This window comes from Pinus tabuliformis, chromosome 3_1 (assembly GCF_031772625.1).
Source record: "Pinus tabuliformis cultivar Carrire ecotype Pingquan chromosome 3_1, CPIR1, whole genome shotgun sequence".
In the NCBI taxonomy this organism is placed as follows: domain Eukaryota; kingdom Viridiplantae; phylum Streptophyta; class Pinopsida; order Pinales; family Pinaceae; genus Pinus; species Pinus tabuliformis.
In genome coordinates, this window is record NC_142301.1 from 304,364,627 (window position 1) to 304,386,987 (window position 22,361).

Genomic DNA, 22,361 nt, shown 5'->3' on the forward strand with positions numbered 1-22,361 from the left:
TTGTGGCTCCTCCACAACCTCCTGAAGCTACTGCACCAATCGTGGCTCCTCCACGATCGTCTGAGACTTCTTCTGGCTCTGCATGTTGATAGGTAATATATGCTCCCTCTCAACCACCAAGTCTCCATCAGTTGCCTCGCTGCTCAAGGCTTTGCATGCATCTTGAACCTCAAGAGCATACAGGTTCTTGACCCGTGAACCAATCTGCTTCACCTGTCTAGTGATGATGTGTCTAAGGAAAACCTTTCCCTTACTGAAGACTACATCATAGCCTTTGTCTTCCAGCATCGCGATCGACACCAATTTTCTCTTCAGTCCTGGTACATACTTGACATCGGTCAAGGTAAGGCGAGCTCCATGCTCCCTCTGAAAAATAACCGTGCCTACACCTGAGACACTATACTTCTCATTATTACCCATCCCTATGAGTATCTGGAGATCTTTCTCCTCCAAAGTACTGAACAAACTTTTGTGGCCGGTCATGTGGAAAGAAGCTCCACTGTCAAGAAACCAACCACTTCCCATCAAGGATGAAACCATGCATGCAAAGAGTGTGAAGTCCAACTCAAACTGTGAAGCAAGTGAGGCTGCCTCACCTTCAGATCCTTCCCCGGATCCCTTCTTGGACTTCTTCTTTGGGCAATTAGTAGCATAATGACCCAACTCATGACAACGACAGCATCTCACCTTCGCCTTGTCAACCTTCTTCCCATCATTGGAAGAACTGGATTCGGAAAGAGAAACCTTCCCCTTCCCCTTCTTCGCCTTACTCGCTAGGGCACAGTTCTCCTCATCCTGCATGGATGAAGAACCGTCTCTGGTGCTCCGTCTAATCTCCTCCTGCATCAAATCCGACCATAGTCGTTCCCAATTTGGTGGTTTCTCCCTTCCATTCACCGAGTCCTGGTAGCTATGCCAACTCTTAGGAAGGTCAAGGAGTGCTAGATTCACCATCCTCATCTAACAGTCACCCCCACACTTCCCAGCTCATCCCGGCATTGGGTGAACTTCGTGAGATACTGGGGCATACTATCTCCATTCTCACACTGAATGTTTCTGAGTTTATCTCTTGCTTTGCAATTAAATCTGAATTCCACCAGCTCAAAACTCAACCGCTTCTGATCTAGAATTCGTGAGAACAAAGTATTTCTTGTACAGAGATCGACTGTATGGGCATTCACCGGATATCTCACCTTCCAAAAGAATGATGAATCCAGAGGCTACCTGCCCGATTACAGACTCTGCCTGAAGAAATAAAATGTAAACACTTTCTGAATAATAGATCCGATGATCAATCCTCGCTTGATATCCTGTAAAAATCTCTTTTACAAATCAAGCAGCGCTGATACCATGTAGAAACTTTTTCTACAATTATCTAGCTCTGATACCATGTAGAAATTTTGAATAATATGACACATATTCAATGGAGATTAACCTGATCATACAATTATAAGCATAACATGTATAATACATAATCTCCTCTACGTTGATCATCAATTTACAGAAGCAGAAACATTCACAGGCACACATAGAAGCATCAATCAAACTCATAAACACAGTGTGTATCCCGGGGAAAGCATCTCGCTAAAAACCCCACACTATCTGTGTATTATATTGATTGAATCATGTAACATTACAAAGTACAATGCTTATCACAAGCAATCCAGTACCAGCTCCACCTGTTACACACAATACAGCTCAGATCTGATCTCCAAATATCCCCCGCTGCTTGCCTGCCTCCACTGCTCAATACCTGCTCAAGAATTAATGAGAATGGCTTCCCAAACTCGTATTTCACCTCAAAATAATCACTCAAACTTTGTTGGACGTGAGCAAAGGCTACAATACTGGGCAAATACGTGAGCAAACTCATTGGCATACTCAATCCCTTGATTGTGCAAGATCTGGTGCACAACTATAGTCACAACTGATAGCAATCTGATTCTCTACCACCTGTCCCTGTTGAACTGAACATGCACTGACATGCAACTGAGTTAACTGATGTATTCATTAGTTGCAAAATGAGTTAATAATTATTTTAACAACCCATCATTAGTCTATTTGCAGATAGACTAACTACAACTAGTTTAACCAATTCAAACTGAACACAACTCCGTCAACTCCACAATCAACTCCACCAAACTTAACTGATTGAGTTCTAACTGAAGTCATGCATGCAACAACTCAACTGACTCATAAGAAAAGCGTATTTCCTTCTGACAGCTGCATGTGCCACCTCTGTAGCTCAAACTGAAGTGCTCTAAGAGAATAAGATCAAGTTTATAGTCCAAATATTATTATGAGACAATAATACTTGACTTTTCTATTTTTGACAGCCAGTCTAAAAATAGACTTTGATCACTCACACTGTGATCATTCGCACTTTCATCAAAAAATAGAAGTCCATCTATTTTTCCCAACTTGACCAATCATCCGTAAACAGCAACCTGCAATCCATAGACATGATCCATATGTCTAAAAATAGACATAGTCTAAAAATAGACCTGCGCCAAAAATAGCCTGCGGACCCACTTAGTGAAGGCGACTCTTTTCACTAAGCTCCATCATCTTGTTGCAATCTCAACAAGCATTTCTTGTTGCACACTTTTCAACACTCCCTCTCAACAAGAAAGGCTTCCTCTCAAACCCAATCCTGTAACTCTGGAATGTTCTCCATGCAACACATCTGGCCGGTCCACTTGCTCTGTCATCAAAGTCTCTGACTGCTATTGCCTCTGTCGACTGAAACTCTGCATCTATGTGCTCTTCAGTATCTGACTGCTCTAGCCTCTGTCACTTTGATCTCTGACTGCATCCGTGCTGTTGCTGGTTCTATCTCCCAGCGTTACATCCGCACTGCACCTCCCAACTGACCTCCTTGTTGGGCTAGAAACACTCTCTGATGCTGAAGCTCTACCTGCTGCTGACAAGTGCTCCCTCTCTGACATTTGCGCTACTGCAACATCACCATGCATCTCGCACCATTGCACACCTCTCTGTGCCACCTAGCACTGTGCAAAACACTTGTGCCTCTCGCATTGCTACAGCCTGCTAGCTATGCGCTGTCCTGGGATTCCCTGCACTGTCGCTCTCTCTGTCGCTCCATCCGCATCTGTCTCTACCCAATCAATCAGTTCCTGCTGCTACACATTTGGGGCTCCCGTAGCAAGGTCTCATCCAAGAGGTTGGGTACCTCAAGGATCCTGCCCCTCCTCCTTGGGATGATCAATCCACATCACCCCACCTCCTACCTGGAGGTATGGCTGCATGCGATCCCTCAGCCCACCTGGCTCGAAGTTTCCCGCTACTGGAGGTCTCTGCATGAGTAGATGTCTCTACTCGATCTCCTCTCAACTTCCTTTGTTGTGGCTCCTCCACAACCTCCTGAAGCTGCTGCACCAATCGTGGCTCCTCCACGATCGTCTGAGACTTCTTCTGGCTCTGCATGTTGAGAGGTAATATATGCTCCCTCTCAACCACCAAGTCTCTATCAGTTGCCTCGCTGCTCAAGGCTTTGCATGCATCTTGAACCTCAAGAGCATACAGGTTCTTGACCCGTGAACCAATCCGCTTCACCTGTCTAGTGATGATGTGTCTAAGGAAAACCTTTCCCTTACTGAAGACTACATCATAGCCTTTGTCTTCCAGCATCGCGATCGACACCAAGTTTCTCTTCAGTCCTGGTACATACTTGACATCGGTCAAGGTAAGGCGAGCTCCATGCTCCCTCTGATAAATAACCGTGCCTACACCTGAGACACTATATTTCTCATTATTACCCATCCCTATGAGTATCTGGAGATCTTTCTCCTCCAAAGTACTCAACAAACTTTTGTCACCGGTCATGTGGAAAGAAGCTCCACTGTCAAGAAACCAACCACTTCCCATCATGGATGAAACCATGCATGCAAAGAGTGTGAAGTCCAACTCAAACTGTGAAGCAAGTGAGGCTGCCTCACCTTCAGATCCTTCCCCAGATCCCTTCTTGGACTTCTTCTTTGGGCAATTAGTAGCATAATGACCCAACTCATGACAACGACAGCATCTCACCTTCGCCTTGTCAACCTTCTTCCCATCATTGGAAGAACTGGATTCGGAAAGAGAAACCTTCCCCTTCCCCTTCTTCGCCTTACTCGCTAAGGCACAGTTCTCCTCATCCTGCATGGATGAAGAACCGTCTCTGGTGCTCCGTCTAATCTCCTCCTGCATCAAATCCGACCATAGTCGTTCCCAATTTGGCAGTTTCTCCCTTCCATTCACCGAGTCCTGGTAGCTATGCCAACTCTTAGGAAGGTCAAGGAGTGCTAGACTCCCCATCCTCATCTGACAGTCACCCCCACACTTCCCAGCTCATCCCGGCATTGGGTGAACTTCGTGAGATACTGGGGCATACTATCTCCATTCTCACACTGAATGTTTCTGAGTTTATCTCTTGCTTTGGAATTAAATCTGAATTCCACCAGCTCAAAACTCAACCGCTTCTGATCTAAAATTTGTGAGAACAAAGTATTTCTTGTACAGAGATCGACTGTATGGGCATTCACCGGATATCTCACCTTCCAAAAGAATGATGAATCCATAGGCTACCTGGCCCGATTACAGACTCTACCTGAAGAAATAAAATGTAAACACTTTCTGAATAATAGATCCGATGATTAAGATAGGGCTTAGTTGAGGGAGCGGCGATGGATTTAGGCTCTGACGGCGTGCGACAAAAATAACCGCAAAGGGAAGGTTAGCCGCAGACCGCAGCTACAGGACCACAGGATGGAGCAGTTTTCGGCAGCTAGGGTTGCGAGCGATCGACAGATCAGCACCAGCGACGGGAGGCTACAATCACTGTCCGGTATGGAAGGTTTACCGGAAACGGACCTCGTGGATTACTCCGAGGATCCGTTGGAGGGTCAGGTCTTATTCACTAACCCTAACTCTGCCCCCCCGGGTTTCGTTCCTCCGCTTTCTGATATCACAGGTGCCCAGAATATCCTTCCGGTTATCTCCTTGCCGGATCCTTTTTCATCTGGACTGGTTGCCCCACCTCTCTCTCCCGGCACAGCTTCTTTCCTTGCTTCTCATTTGCTTGATCCCGCTGATCTGGATCAGATCCCATCCCCGCCTCCTGATCCACAGCCTGCACCAGAGGTTCCTCGGACAATCGTGACAAATCCCTCCCCGGATTTTGGGACAAAACCCTCAGGCGCTTTCAGCACCCCGGTTGTTAACCCTAAACCCTCTGGACCACCTCCGCCCGGGGTCACAAACCCGCTATCTGAGCATCCGTCGGCCCCCCGATCCAAGAAGCAGAGGTCGAATTGCGTTAGGGCAATTTCGAAGGATACCACGGTTATCTACGGTGACTCTCCGGATTTTGAAGCAACCATGGCTCTAGCTCGCACAATGTTGGTAGGGCACGTGCGGGGGCGTTCCTACACGGTGGACAGATTGATGCGCTGGGTGAAAGAAATTTGGGGAGTACTCCTCACACAGGTGCCAGAGGTTGAGGTTCTACCTCGTGGGTGGTTCTCCCTTCAATTCGCAAACGAAGAACACACAAATGCGGTCCTCGAAAGATACTGGCATATTGAAACTGCTCCTGAAGAGATGGAGTCCGTTATTCGATCCTGAGCGCGAGCAAATTGCTGCAGGGCCTTTATGGGTCCGATTACCAGGGCTTCCCATACAATATTGGAGCGAAGAATCATTCAAAAGGATCGGCAATGCACTTGGGACATATCTGGATCATGATCGTGGCTACCTCGATACCCGGAAGAAGACTGTAGCTCGCATTCTGGTGCATCTGGACACCAGAGAAGGATTGGAGGAAAGAATTACATTGCAATGGGGTAAGCTCAGGCGTACTCAGATGCTGGATTACGAAGGAGTACCCTTTCGGTGCAATCGATGCCACCAAGTGGGTCATCTCTACAAGGATTGCCCTTTAAACAAGCGACCGGACAGCACTCCAAAACAATCCCCCATAGCATCCAGGCGGACTTCCCCGATCGTTCCTCAGCCATCGAAAGGATTCTCCGTTCCCATTGGAGCTCAGGAGTATACAGAGATAAACTCCCTCGAGGCGCCATCGCCTCCGTTGACTCGGGCTCGGGCAGCTGCCGCAGCCGCACAAGCTTCGGGTACATGTTCTATCTCTCCCTTTATCTCTAATGCTCAATCTTCTGATTATGTTTCCTCTGTATCATGTTCCATGGCTTACTGCAATATTCCCTCGCCCCCTCCTATTCCTTCTATCGCTCCTCCCACTCTGCCATTCATCATGTCTCCGCTCCCATCTCCGTTGGGCATTAATAAGATTCCCCAACACCCATACTCCCTCCGCCCCCGGACCTCCCTCCCGGAATCCTCTAAGAACCATATGGGTTTGGGAATTGTTCCCTCGGGCGTGAGCTCTGCTTCTACTAGGGGAAGGAAATCAGATTTAAACAAAGCCATCAAAAGAGCTGGCGCAGAAGTCACATCAGGTCGACAATCGACCATTGTTGGGGCCCTTAGAGCAAATCCCCCGAAAAGGGGTCCTCCATGAAGTGCCTCTCTTTCAATTGCAGGGGTTTGGCTAGCTCCCCCAAAAAGCTAGCCCTCAAACGACTTTTTGAGGTCGAATCCCCTGATATCATCCTCCTTCAAGAAACCCTAGGTCCTGCGGAATCCATCTCCCTCTCCTTGCAGAATATCTCGTCCAGATGGAAGTACATTGCTATGGATGCCAATGGTAGATCAGGCGGCCTGGCGATTGGATACAATCCCAAATCCATAAGACTGGACTCTTCTTGGGGGGGTCAGGGTTTCATGGGGGCTGATATATTCTCATTGGACTTAGGCCTCTCCCTCTGCATCATCAACATTTATGGCCCTTGCCAACAGAGAGAAAGTTTCTGGAGGATGCTTCTCAGCAGGAACCTGATGAATCTGGACCGTATCATTCTGGGGGGGGATCTGAACTTCTCCTTGGGGTTTCGTGAAACATGGGGATCTCGGGCGCAAGTAGATACTATCACTGCTTTCATTAGGAATATGCTGGAACTGCATGACCTTGTTGACATTCCCATGCAGAACCCCCTACCAACATGGAGGAACAGGAGGGTTGGGGCAGCGGCCTTGGCCCGCAGATTGGATCGATTTCTGATAAAAGGTCGCGTTGATTCACCAACTACACCACTTCAAGCAATGGGTGGGATCTGGGGGCATCTCTGATCACTCTCCAATTCTAATGGAAATCAAGGGACCCCTACCTAAGCCAAAAGCTCCTTACAAGTTCAATCACCTCTGGCTACAGGACCCTAGCTTCTCAAAACTGGTCTCGGACTTTTGGCATTCACATCCTATCGATAGAGAAGCATCGATGGCCAGGGGATTTGTAAAAAACCTGACTGAGCTCAAGCACATAGTGATTGAGTGGGCCAAGGCAAAAAAGGCCAGAGAAGAGGAGCAGCTCATCAAGATTGAAGAAGACTTAAACTCCCTTCTGGATGAGAGAAGTCTGGGGTTCATCTCCGAGGATAGCAAGACTCGACTTATTGAATTGGAGAAGCAAAAGCAAAATATTCTAAAACTCCGGGAGGAATCGCTCAGACTGAGGAGCAGGGCACTATGGCTGAAAGCGGGGGATGAAAACTCTAGATTCTTCCATAATTTTGCCAAAGGAAGGAAGGTGTCCAATACCATTTGGGACCTTCCTCTTCCTGATGGGGGAGTGGCAGATACCTTCAATAAATTATCTCAGCTTGGAACAGCACACTTCAGAGGGATTTTCAAGAGCCCTGCTGGTACCAATCTTGCTGAGATTATCAATGTGGCATCGCACTTTCCCAGGTTTGTAAACAATGATGATTCTGAAGCTCTTACAGACCCTGTTTCCATGGAAGAGCTCGAAAGTACGATCAAATGGTTTCAGAAGGAAAAGAGCCCAGGACCTGACGGATGGACTATTGAGTTTTACAATGCCTTCTTTGACATCTTAGGAGGTGATATCCTGAAGGTGGTAGAGGAAAGCAGAATTTCGGGACAAATCTACCATGCGATCAACTCCACTTTCATCGCCCTCATCCCCAAATCTGACTCCCCCTCTTCATTTGATGACTTCCGCCCCATCTCCCTGTGTAATGTCCTATACAAAATTATATCTAAGATTATTGCCAACAGGATCAGGCCAATCCTGTCCAAGCATATTGCCCCCCAGCAATTTGCTTTCCTAGAAGACAGACAAATCCATGAAGCCATTGGATCTGCCCAGGAAGCCATTCATTCCATCTGGACTAATCGTCTGAAAAGCATTCTCCTTAAGATCGACCTCTCCAAGGCTTTTGACAGAGTCAGCTGGCTCTATATCAAGATGATACTCATCCACTTGGGCTTTCCTCATCCCCTCATCAATTGGATCATGGCTTGCATAACATCCCCCACTTACAGTATCCTGATAAATGGTGCAGCCTCCCACTTCTTCCATTCTGAGCGAGGCCTGCGACAAGGCTGTCCTTTATCCCCTCTTCTTTTTCTCCTGGTAATGGAAGCCTTGAGTCGACTGATCATCTCTGCCAAAAGGGAAGGTACTATCAGGGGCCTTAAAATATCTGAGGACTGCTTCATTACTCATCTGCTGTTTGTAGATGATGTACTCATCTTGCTCGATGGCAGTATACAAGATACCTCGACATTCAACAGGATTCTAAAGCTATTTGCACATGCCACTGGAATGGAGGTTAATCGAACCAAATCTTCTATCACTTTGGTAAATACCTCGGTAAATGAATCATATTCTGCCTGCCAAGCTTTCCCCTTCACCACACAGCCCTTGGACAGGGGATTAAAATACCTGGGTTACTGGCTAAAGCCCACCACACAGAAGGTGGCAGATTGGGCCTGGCTGATTACCAAAGTGGAAAAAAGGATTACATGTTGGAGCTTCAGATATCTATCCAGAGCGGGAAGACTTACCCTGATCAAATCTGTTGTAGAAGCCACACCAGTTTTCTGGATGGCTCTCGCCTGGATTCCCCGGAACATCCTTTCAAAACTCCAGCAGCTCTGCTCCAGATACCTTTGGGCTGGCAACAAAGACAAGCGCACATTTGCCTGGATTGGATGGAAAAAGATTGCCCTGCCCAAGAAATGGGGGGGCTGGGGTTTGAAGGATCTTCCTTCCTTTGCTAGTGCTCTGGCGACCAAGATGGGTTGGGCACTGCTCACCTCTCAAAGTCTATGGACAAACATTACATTTCACAAGTACATTTGGCCTCTCAACATTTTGGATTGGGCTAGGCTCCCATCTTGGAACAAGACTGGCATATCCTCAATTTGGAAAGCCCTTCTACATTCTCTCCCGCTGATCAGGAACAACATAGTATGGAGAATAAGAAATGGAAGCAAAGTCCGCATTGGATTAGATCCTTGGAGCGGTTGTGGGGGGAGACACAGGCTCCCACAAGATCTGGTGCAATATCTATCCGCCCAAGGTATTAGAGTCATCTCACAAATCGCGGACCAAGAGCAAACTGACCTTTTCCATCAGGCTTGGAAGAATGTCGCTCATCTCAACCTCCCGCAAAGATGGCACGATGCATGGAGTGAATACTGTGCGGCCCTGATGGAATCACATGTCAGAATATCTGAGGGATCGGACGAAATCATTTGGCACCTGGCGGATAGTGGGCGATATACACCAAAAGAGGGATACGTTCATATCATATGGCAGAGAAAACCCGAAGTTCTTGATCGATGGTGGCATAGCATATGGAAGCTATCTGCCTCCCCTCGCTCGAAATTGTTCACTTGGTGCGTTCTCAGAAACAGGGTACCTACGGGTGAGCATCTCATGCGAAGAGCACAATTTGGACCGTCGAGATGCGCTCTGTGCAAAGATGCTAGTGAATCCACAGAGCACCTCTTTCTGCATTGTAACGATGTACTGCAAGTATGGAACAACATAAAACAGGTTATACAATACACGGGAGAATGGAGAGGAATCGACCTTATCAATGCATGGATTGAATGGGGCAACAGTCACAAAGGCACAAAATTTGTAAACCTGCCTATTATCATAAATTGGTCCATCTGGAAAGCAAGGAACCAACTGATTTTCGAAGAGAAGGCCTTACAATGGCCACTTATTGAAGCCCGTATCATATGTGCTTACAATGAATTACCTGATCCGCCTCCACCAAAATCCCGCAGACCAAATCCTCCCCCCTCCATTGATCGGGGAACTCCTTGGGCTTATTTCGACGGGGCTGCAAATGTCCAAAGCAGCGGGGGTGGGTTCATTTTGCACAAATCTGAAAATCACTCCTACTTCATCAAGGCTGGTTTGGGGGCCGGGACCAACAACTTCGCTGAACTTATTTCTCTTCGTCATCTGCTTCATTTTGCTTTAAGTCATCAATGCAACAGCATAAATATCTTCTGGGATTCACAGATCATTATAAATTGGTTCAACAATATATCTACATGTCATATTCACTCACTCAATAACATACTTGATGAAGTACTACAGTGCAAGGAAGCTTTTAATCATATCTCTGTTTCTCATATCTACAGGGAACATAACCAGGATGCTGACAAACTTTCCAAGGAGGCTGCGTTGATGGAGAAAGGACACTGGGGAGATAATCGAGTTTTTGGATCAACAGGAACAAAAGTTTTATCATCGCCCATACATAGACCCACAATATCCTACTGTGGGTCTGCATGAGACTTAATCTCAAACAGCAGTATGACAGCAGCAGTACACAGAACTGTATTTTTTTGTAAATTTTTTGTAATCAGATGGATGCCATAAGGCATCAACTCTATGAACTATACCGACCATACAGCGATATAATGCAACAGCAGATATATGTATTTATTTTGTAAAATGTACAGAGATACCAGTGAACAAATGGCATATGCGGCATGCATCTACATATGTAACCTTTCATCTTTAATGAAAAGTTTACGGATTTTTCCAGTGGAAAAAATAGATCCGATGATCAATCCTCGCTTGATATCCTGTAAAAATCTCTTCTACAAATCAAGCAGCTCCGATACCATGTAGAAACTTTTTCTACAATTATCTAGCTCTGATACCATGTAGAAATTTTGAATAATATGACACATATTCAATGGAGATTATCCTGATCATACAATCATAAGCGGAACATGTATAATACATAATCTCCTCTATGTTGATCATCAATTTACAGAAGCAGAAACATTCACAGGCACACATAGAAGCATCAATCAAACTCATAAACACAGTATGTATCCTGGGGAAAGCATCTCGCTAAAAACCCCACACTATCTGTATATTATATTGATTGAATCATGTAACATTACAAAGTACAATGCTTATCACAAGCAATCCAGTACCAGCTCCACCTGTTACACACAATACAGCGCAGATCTGATCTCCAAATATCCCCCGCTGCTTGCCTGCCTCCACTACTCAATACCTGCTCAAGAATTGATGAGAATGGCTTCCCAAACTCGTATTTCACCTCAAAATAATCATTCACACTTTGTTGGACGTGAGCAAAGGCTACAATACTGGGCAAATACGTGAGCAAACTCATTGGCATACTCAATCCCTTGATTGTGCAAGATCTGGTGCACAACTATAGTCACAACTGATAGCAATCTGATTCTCTACCACCTGTCCCTGTTGAACTGAACATGCACTAACATGCAACTGAGTTAACTGATGTATTCATTAGTTGCAAAATGAATTAATAATTAGTTTAACAACTCATCATTAGTCTATTTGCAGATAGACTAACTACAACTAGTTTAACCAATTCAAACTGAACACAACTCCATCAACTCCACAATCAACTCCACCAAACTCAACTGATTGAGTTCTAACTGGCGTCATGCATGCAACAACTCAACTGACTCATAAGAAAAGCGTATTTCCTTCTGACAGCTGCATGTGCCACCTTTGTAGCTCAAACTGAAGTGCTCCAAGAGAATAAGATCAAGTTTATAGTCCAAATATTATTATGAGACAATAATATTTGACTTTTCTATTTTTGATAGCCAGTCTAAAAATAGACTTTGATCACTCACACTGTGATCATTCGCACTTTCATCAAAAAATAGAAGTCCATCTATTTTTCCCAACTTGACCAATCATCCATAAACAGCGACCTGCAATCCATAGACATGATCCATATGTCTAAAAATAGACATAGTCTAAAAATAGACTTGCGCCAAAAATAGCCTGCGGGCCCACTTAGTGAAGGCAACTCTTTTCACTAAGCTCCATCATCTTGTTGCAATCTCTACAAGCATTTCTTGTTGCACACTTTTCAACAGATTTTGGGAGACCGGTTTCACTCTATCCATTCGTGTGCTTTTGGAGAGGGCCAGATGTCGGTAAACTGCCCTACCAAACCATGCTTAGCCAAGGAGAGGGTTGCCTTGCGGGGACATAAGGGGATAGATCGATTTCAAGAATGTTATCCAATTGTTTTATGCATTTGGATACTAAGGGTTGATCACAGGGAGGACCACAAGAGGAGACGAGGGACAGAAAAGCAGCAGCAGCAAGGTCTAGCGAAGGGGGAGGGGGACACCCCCACAGCCCCAAGAGAGGACTTCGGAGGGGTCATGGAAGCCCGCTGAAACATAGATGAACAAGATTAGGGAGCAAAGGTGGGAGCGTTATTCATCTAACAATGATTAATTATTATCAAATATGTAGACATCCTATAAAAATCATTTCAGCAACATGGCCATCTTATAATAATTCTACAAAAAGATGGCTCTCACACTAGTTAATATCAACCTAACAAATTATACTTTAATCACACATGAGAGATACATGGCCATATATAATGGTTCAAAATAAATTACTACAAACATCAAACCATATAACACTACTGCAACTCTTTAGCGTTGTATGGTACACTTTATTGGATGCTACAACTCCTTATAATTGTACAGTGTACTTTTTTGGATGCACATATCTTCTTGTTAAAACATCAAACCATATAACACCATTGGAACTCTTACAATATATGGTGTACTTAAATGGATGCACATATATGGTTGTAAAGAGTTGGTCACCTTTGAGATTTAACGATCAATCTGCAAAATCCAGGGTGCGGTTTATCAACCATATGTTAAAAGCTTGAGATTGTTGTGCTTTCCAGAAAAATATAAAAAGAATTGAGGTGGTCAAATAAGAGAGCACCATGAACATCAAACAGTATAAACCATTTACTTAATTTTTTATGAAGTTTACTTACTTTTTGATTCATTATTATCAAATATGCAGACGTCCTATAATAATCATTTCACCTAACATTACCACTACTAACTCTAACTGAGGAGTCCCACTAAGCCATTTTAATTACTATTTTTAGAGATGCAAGAGACAAAATCCATGCATTGAAATTCTGGGTCCAATTAAAATGGATATCAGATCTTGCATCCTTGCAATGCAAGTATAACATTTTGACAGAAATTTTTGTTATTTCCTCTAAATTTTGGTGCACTGTCAAGATCGAATATTTATATTATGCAAAGTTAGGTTTGCATGAAAGCAAGTTTCGATTTAGAAATTTGACAGTGACATTTGAATTCCACAAACAACTTTCTTCACGTGGATTTAACGAAAATACTGTATATTGTCTCTTTGCAGAAAATTCTTTGTCACATTGTAAATTCCACATGCTACACAAGAAAGAAAAATAAGTGCACGGATTGGTAAGGAGCAACAAAGCCAGATATTTGAACAAGTTAAAAAAATTGGGATGTGATGGCTCCATTCAAATTCTCCAATGTTCCTTACGATTGACTTTCAGAGGGATTTTATAAGGCTAGATCACCCATTCACCAATTCTATGCAGGATTAGGAAACAATAAATTAAGCTGACAAAACTCAGGGCTCAAATGCAACTCCATTCAGATGGATTTTATAGGGCTAGATCACCAATTCTATGTAAGATTGGGGAAAAATAAATTAAGCTGGCAAAATTCAGGGCTCAAATGTAACTCCATGCTTGCTGGGAGGTCCACACTGGCCGCTTAAACATTGACAAAGGAACTGAACACTTGTCCTGATGCACAAACTGATTGGTGGACTCAGAACATAAGGATAGATCGTAATACATGAGTGTGCTAAAGAGAAGACTTAGGATACAGAGGGTTGTGCGCAGAAATGGATGGGGTAGATGTTTGTTTCATCTTGCTTGCTGGCTTGCGGTTTATGTTGTCCAGCATGAACTGAGAAAAACTGTGTTCTTAATGAAAAGGCTGTGCATAAATTCAAAAGCATAAATTGGGCAAGCATTTGTTTCAAATAAAACCCAGAAGTGCCCTTTCCAAACTGATTACAGCCATCAGTATAGGTCGATCTCTGTGTTGGATATCAACAATCGTATCCCTTTATATCAGTAATAAGAATCAGAATGTTTCAAAAGAAGGGAAAAAAAAACATTGGTCCTGTAGCAGAACAAGTGCCCTCAAACTGTGAACTACTTACCTGGATGGTTACCAATGAGGTACGTATCAATTCCCTGATACTTTGAATTGAGTTTTCACAGAATCTGTTAAAATCAATTCCCTGATACTTTGAAGTTTGAATTGAGTTTTCACAGAATCTGTTAAAATCAATTCCCTGATACTTTGAAGTTTGAATTGAGTTTTCTCAGGATCTGTTAAAAGGGTTTTATTGAAAATGGTTGGCATAAATTGTCACAATAGTGCTTACTTTTAAGGTTTCTGGAAATCGCGCTAACTTGTAATTGTCAATACCATTTTTTTCTATAATTTTATCTATAAGCAATCAGTCTCAGCGTTCTAACAAGATAGAAAAAATAAAATAAAAATGAGACAGAATCCATGAACATAAATGTACCGGGACAATTCATTCAAATGCTAGCATGGGTTGCTGCAGAATTTCATATGGTAGTCTGTGGAGCCTGTTGTATCTAGTTACAGAAAACCAACATCATCTACAAGAGAAATGCAATGCCTGTCTTTCATAGCAAATACATTGCCGTGCAACTGCCCCTCATATACAGGAGCGAGCAATCTTAATTACTGTACATATTTCTTGTCAAAATAAAATACATTTCTCGTCAAAACATAGTATTCTAATATTCTACGGGTATGATGACCTCAAGCCAGGGGTTTCTGCAGGCGAAAAAGGCGGAGGCAATAAAAAAGAATCCTCTGCTCACCAGTAATGAATAATTTAAAAAAATCCATTTATCATAACCATAGTCTATACCAAACCCTCTTTTCCAATCCCAACCCAAAAGAAACGCTTAACCGAAACCTAGTCAATGGATACATCAGGAGCTTCGTGGTGATCAAATCTAAGAATATGGGTGCCTAATAAGCATGGAGTTACCTTTGAACCAGAGCTTCGCTGGCTGAAAATCAACGCGCAGAAAAAATAAAGAAAATCTCCCCAAACTTCCAGACAAACACTGAAATCCAGTCAATGAAAAAGCAACAGAGGGATAGCAAGATGTTGATGTTCACATTTTCCAGTCATGGCCACCTTACTCAAAATTGTGGACTTAAACCAATTAGGCGGTATAGTCAGACTTCAGGAACAGCAAAACAATATCATCAGCACCACATATCTCACATATTGCAGAGACATCAAGGGTAGTAGCGCATACTGAACCCTCCAAATCTTCAATAGCATACAGAGCACCTTATCAAGCCATTTTCATTGCAGTCAGGGCACCTTATCAGCTCATCTTCATCAGTATAAAGCTTACAACTTCCATGACAACTAGGGCACGGAACAAACCTCAAATCCCCACAGCCATCACAAACCCTAATGCAACTCATAACCGGAAAACCCTCCAAATACTTCTCCAACTCACCTTCTTCGTGCAGTTGTATAACCCTATCGGCTCCACCGATGCATTCTCCTCTTATAAACAACATGGGCACGCTGATACGCTCAGTCCCCAGCAATCTCTGCAACTCATGGCGATACTCGGCATGCAGAGACACATCCCTTTCATCCACAAAAATCCTGAAACCCTGAAGAATTAACCTAACATAACAGCAATCCTCGTAGGTCTTCCTGATTGCCCTCAAGCTGGTAAAATACAAAACCACCCTATATTCTCCTCTAGGGGGAGCCCGCAGCATCCCAAAACTCTGGTTTTCGAAATCTGGTGTTCTGGGGGGCTCCGGTAAATTCAATGGGGCTTTGTTAATAGGCCTCGCAAAACTGGTACACTGAAGCCTACTACTACAGGCAGAGACGGGAGTCTCGGGCTCATTGATACTCTTGAGGGTTCCGGAAACCGAAACTGCCGAACAGGGCGAAAGCTCGCCAAGGGCTTTTCTGAAACCAGATACGGTTTCCGGATCGAACAGGCTATCCGGTGAATCGTCTGCAAAATGCATCCAAAGGGGTTTTCTGTCCTTTTCAGAAATTTCCAAATCAAAGGAAAAATTTCTGTTGTGGTCATCATCGTCTAGCCCTTCCATGAGTTCCCTCGCATCTATCATCACGGGCAGTTCTTCGTCTTCTTCTTCTTTTGTTTCCTGCCTATGATCAGCGGCAGGGGCATTCTTCTGTTTATAATCTGACAGCAATCCGTTCACCTCCGACCATGTCTTGGCCACCAGACTTGACGATCTATCGAAATTTCCTCTGTGATTGTTGCCATAAAAACCTTCTCGGTATTCTTGTTTTCTGGGCAAAAAAACTGCTTCTTTTTCTTCGTTCATGTTGATGTCCAGGTCGCCATACGTGGCGGAATTGAGCGAAACGAGATGATGGTATTTGCGGTCTTCTGTGTCTTTGCTGTGAGGAATAGGAGTTGAGAGGCAACGAGGCAGAGATCGAATCCCGGGACGCTCATCGCCTGCTACGCCCGCACGTCTCAGGGTTTCCTTGGAATTAGTGCAGCCCATGGAGAGGGAAGCTCCCCACCACTACCACCAGCAGCGCTATTAACTTGCTGTGCCTGGAAGCTTAATTTGGCCTGTAGATCATAATAAATTATGATGAGGCTGGTGGTGATGATGATCCATCCACAACCAGATCGAAGGTTTCTACGCGTTTCGATCCTTTGGGGCAGCCTGCTACGTTTTTTCCAGTCTCCCCCGCCCCATGAAAATACACGTAGAAAGCTGAGCTGATGCTTTTGCTTTGTTCCTTTAGGTGGCTGGCCGATGTATCATTATCACCCGTCGACCATCATTGTGAACAGCCATTCCATTCCCCATGGTTGGTCAAGCGTATGGATCAGCCTTGGTCACTCGTGGGTTCTTTTTCTCTTTCAAACTTTATTATCATTATTACAGGGATTATATGGATGAAGAAAGGTCAAGCAGGGGGTGTTTTCCGAGCCATCGAGTGGATGGAGTTATCTTAATAGCGGATCTAAAAGGATGTTAACACAATTTTATCGATATTTAAATCAGGGGAATATAAATATCTCTCAAATTTATTTGCTTTTAATTTTAATTTTTTAATATTAATATATATAAATTTTATTGAAAAAATAATATAAATATTATTTATTTAATCAAGATTAATAATTAATTAATCAAAATATATTTCTTTTATTTTAATTTATATATATATATATATATATAAAATTTGTATTAGTTTATATATTTTATTTGCTTTTAATTTTAATTTTAATATATATAAATTTTATTGAAAAAATAATATAAATATATTATTTATTTAATCAAAATTAATAATTAATTAATCAAAATATATTTATTTTATTTTAATTTATATATATATAATTTGTATTAGTTTATATATTTTATTGTTAAATTAACTAAAATTACAGTTATATCTATTAATTAATTTAGTTTTACATTTATAGTGAATTTAGGTTGTATATATTTTATTATTAGTAATTAATTAAAAGTTATATAAAATATTCTATTTCTTAGTGAGTGGAATACATTTAATAATTTTCATTATAGTTGTTATTATTTCACTAATACATTTAATAATTTTCAATATAGTTGTTATTATTATTATGATATGCATTTTATAAATTTGGTTATTTGATTTTAAACTCAAAATGTGAGTATGGAAAAACTAAAACATCTCTACTTTAATCTCATATAAATTTTAAAACCACTGATTCGAATGTATTAAACACACAAGTTTATTTATATTTAAAAATTTAAAATTTAAATGATATACAATATATATAGTTATTAATTTTTTTACTTCTATATTTTTTATTTTAAATTTTATTAATTAACTATTATTTTAAACATAATTTAAAAAAAATTAAATAAATCACTTTTGTTTTCACAAACTTCTTTCTCATTTTGAATTACAACGTCAGAAATATATATTTTTAAAAAAAAATTATTAATGTAAAGTTAGGAAACTTTTTATATCAATAAGGTAATAAGGTGTTTATATTTAATATTTTTTTAATAAAATGTTTATATTTAATATTTTTTTAATAAACCTATAAATAAATATGTAAAATATAATTAATGTTTAATGTTGAGATTTAGTAATTTAAATAAGGTAATATTATTATAATTTAAATGGGTAATAAACATTAATAAATATTAATTTATGCTAAATATTAAAATACTTATTCCATTATATATTTGATATAATTAAGATTAAAAAATCATAAAAAATAAAAAAAAATTATAATTTTATTTTAAATTATTAATATTAATTATAAAAAATCAATATATGAGTTAGATATAAATGCATTTAAAAAAATATGTAACAAGATTCATAACCATAGAGATTCCTCATGTTACTATGGAGATTATTAAATTTTATATAGGTTTTGTTACTATACCTTGAACATTACCATGGCTTATTAATACCACATGCTTAAAAAATTATAACCCATTTCACTATTAAATTATTTTATATATAGTTTATTTTAATTTAATTTTATAACTTTTTTAATTAAATTGAAAAGAAAAAAAGACATTACCATTATTGAGATAAATTCCAACCCTCTATCTTAACTACTATTAAAAATATAGTCCATAAAATTAAATCCCTATCATCCACCTACTAATTATTCATTGTTAAATTAATTGTATGTAAGCCCTATTCCAAAATAGACACATCCAGAGACATAATTAATATTTAAATTTTAATATCCATAAACATTTGATTACCATTTTATATTAAAATTAATATTTGTTTCTTTCTAGAAATATGTTTATATTCCAAATGAGTTAGTTATCAAGGGATTGCACAAAATCGAGAAAAATGGAAGTCATTACAACAAAGCTCCTTATGTCGCTTGTGAAAATTAAACTTGGGTGGAGAGGATAATAAGCATTCTTTCCCACCACTAAAATCAATTATTTTATTCATATAAATTATAATTTCAATAAGTCTAGATAAGGTGTTATACACGAGAGAGGGTGGGGGTGGGTTGTTCGTTGTCCCACTTGGGTATGAGACCAGGGGATGTGGTAGCACACCCCCTAGCTAGTCAATTAAACCTCAGCTTGGCACGAGCAGTTTGTTGTCTTACTGCCATGTTTATCATTCACCACCTCCTTTAGTCAAACCCCCATCAAATCAACTACATTTGGTTCGTTATCTCTTGGTTTAAGGGCCCAAACCTCTCCCATGCGATTGTACAAGTGTTGCAAGTATCAACAATGGAAATAAATGACATCGTAATGGCAATTCAAAGCTTCCACTTTGCCAATTGATATAGAATATAGGTTGTCGAGCACATTAGCGTGACTATAAAAAAATTTCAATGACCCTAGTAACTTCATTCACTTACAAAGGTAATTGCTCATATGTAGCAAAACACTTCACTTCGGCTCATCCTTGCATGGCATGCCCATGGAATTACTTTGTCTCTAGTCACTCAGTTGGAATTGGAAAGGGGGAAAGCACGGGGGCTTCATTGGGGGAGAAATACCATACCATGTGGGTTCATATGGGGGATATATATATTGAGGAAAAAATGGCATAATATATTAGGGGATATATAGGGGCAAAGGGTTTTTATATTGACAATTATAAAAAATGGAGCTCAAAGTTAATGAAACAATATAAAGGGGTATAAAGAATGTTAATGAAAAATAGATACCTACAATATCTAGTGGAAGCAGGTGTTTTCTAAATTGGGAAGGTATATTAGGTTCATATTGGTAGGGGGTTAAATAATGTGAGTTTTAGGGGTGTTTTCCAATATGTAGTCAAATTAAGGGTATTGTTTAATATGTCATGAACGCATGTGATAGGTCAGAGATTCGTTGAGTGAAGCCCCCGTGGGGGAAGTGAGCTTGTTATTGAGCTTCACTCCTCCAAGTTGGGTTTTTTTTTTTTTTGTCTTAACCAAAGTTATAATTCAAATGCATTTGATGGTAAAGCTCTTAGTGTGCATGTCCAGGTTAATACAGGAAGTCGGTCAGCTATAGTTTTCAAGCAGCATTCATTGGATAGGCATCCTATCTTTCAGGTAGGTCTACCCCTCTTGCTTCTTGGTTCTCCTCTATGTCTTCCTCTCATTGTCTTGATGTTTCATCTGGTTCTACACCTAGTTTCCTGGCATCCTTTCCCTTCTTGTTAATTGACAACCCTGGCCCTTTCTCTATGGGGTGTTCTCCCCCTCTTGAGGCTCTTCTTCCTGCTCGACTTTCCCTTTTGCTAGCAATCATTTTCGTTGGATCCTCCCTAGTCACTCAGGTTTTTGATTGAGTTCCTTGCCTTGTTTAGTATGTGGACATAGCCCTGCTCTGCTCTTTCTGGTCTTTCACTTATTTTTCTTGGTCTCCGTCATGGTGTCGCTCCACCTTCTCCTTATTCTTGTCCTCCCCTCTCCCCGTCATGCAGTCATTTTACCACACTATCATGCTAAAGTCAGAAGGGGCACAACGTACTACCAAGAAAGGGCCAGTCATTGAAGCACTTGAACTCGACATAGATTGGAGGAAGCAACAACTCGTTTTCAAGAGCTTACACTGGGCCCCATTTAGAAAAGAGGTCTCTCGTGCCAAGAAATAAGGAGCCACCCAAAGGAATTTTCTATCTGAAATTGAGGTACTAGTTGGGTTGGCTAATTAGGTGCTTGACAAATACATGCACATAGTGGACCTATACTTGCACATGAAATTCCTTCTTGGAAAGGTGTTATTGGATCAACATGAACATAGAGAGGACCTCCTCCTCTTTGAATGGAGCATCTTCACTGGCATATAACAAACATGGATCAACATCTGGAGTGCATAGATATGGACCTTGGCATTCCCCCACCACTGGGTGGTCACTAGGAAATAATAAAGAGTCGATCTAGGTTACAAATATAGACTCTAGCACGTCTTCCTAATATTTATGCTTCTTTATATCTTTAGTCTTTTAATTTCCTATTTATTTAATTTGATGTCATGGCCTCAAAAATTATAGTACATAACTATAATACATTTTTGAATTCTTAATAACTTTTTGTCGTGGTAAATTTGTTAATATGGTTGGTCTTCCCCACAACCAACCAATCTAAAACCTTTAAGTTTTCTCATAATTATAATTTCAATAAAATAAATATAACCAAAAAACAATTATATAAAAAAAACTAGAAACTTCTCTTAAATACAATTTGTTCTAAAATTATAAATAATTATAGAAACAAAAAAAGGATAGAACTCACTTCGTACTTGTTATTCTTTATTATATTGTTCGTAATAATTGACACTTTCTTTATTAAGTATTCCCCAAAATAAAAGAACTTACAAATCCATCTCGAAAAGTGTGATTGAAAAATAAAAACCTATTAAACTTCACTTAAATCACTTACAAATCTATCTCGAAAAGTGTGATTGCAAAGGAAGTTAGAAACCTATAAAACTTCGCTAAAATCACTTTAAAAAAAGTCGTGTTGAAATGAAAAAGCCCATTAAACATTAACAAAGATAGAGTGAAAAATAAACCTTCCTGCAAAGATATGACACTAAACACGACATAAATAACCACAGTAATTCTTTTAAGCAATAACGAACCACCGCAAGCATATGTATATTTTGAATTTATTCTTTATTCCTTTGAATTTGGAAATATTAAAGATTGGGAATGGGGTACATAGCTGATCTAGGAAAAAATGAACATGAATATGAAGCGCTTTCCAAAACATTTTAAATTATAGTTAACATCATAGGAAATATATTCACATGTTCATGAGTAGTAGGACAACTCGTAGTCTGAGATTTACTTTCCATATAATTTAATTTGAGAAAAAATATATATATATATATATATTTGTTTTTAATTTTTTTTAATAAATTTACCCAAAAAAATTAGATGAGTAATTTAAAAAAAAAAAAAATTATATAAAAATATTTATTTTATATAAATAAATAATTATATATTTAAATTACAGACACTAAAATGGAACTTAAGCACTTAGTATTTACTAGTC

General features: G+C 40.5%; 2 protein-coding genes across 2 annotated transcripts; one reads left to right on the top strand and one right to left on the bottom strand.

Annotated features, from left to right (window-relative positions):
* Nucleotides 1–7,357: 7,357 nt before the first annotated feature.
* Nucleotides 7,358–10,863, top strand: LOC149186994 (uncharacterized). The gene is made up of 2 exons (XM_089409522.1): nucleotides 7,358–10,495; nucleotides 10,777–10,863. The coding sequence occupies exons 1-2, from the start codon at nucleotides 7,358–7,360 to the stop codon at nucleotides 10,861–10,863; spliced, it is 3,225 nt and encodes a 1,074-aa protein (XP_089265648.1).
* A 4,126-nt stretch (nucleotides 10,864–14,989) lies between these two features.
* LOC149186995 (uncharacterized protein At5g39865-like) lies at nucleotides 14,990–17,262 on the bottom strand. Its single transcript, XM_089411254.1, has one exon. The coding sequence runs from the start codon at nucleotides 16,882–16,884 to the stop codon at nucleotides 15,643–15,645; it is 1,242 nt and encodes a 413-aa protein (XP_089267380.1). The 5' UTR covers nucleotides 16,885–17,262; the 3' UTR covers nucleotides 14,990–15,642.
* Nucleotides 17,263–22,361: the final 5,099 nt, after the last annotated feature.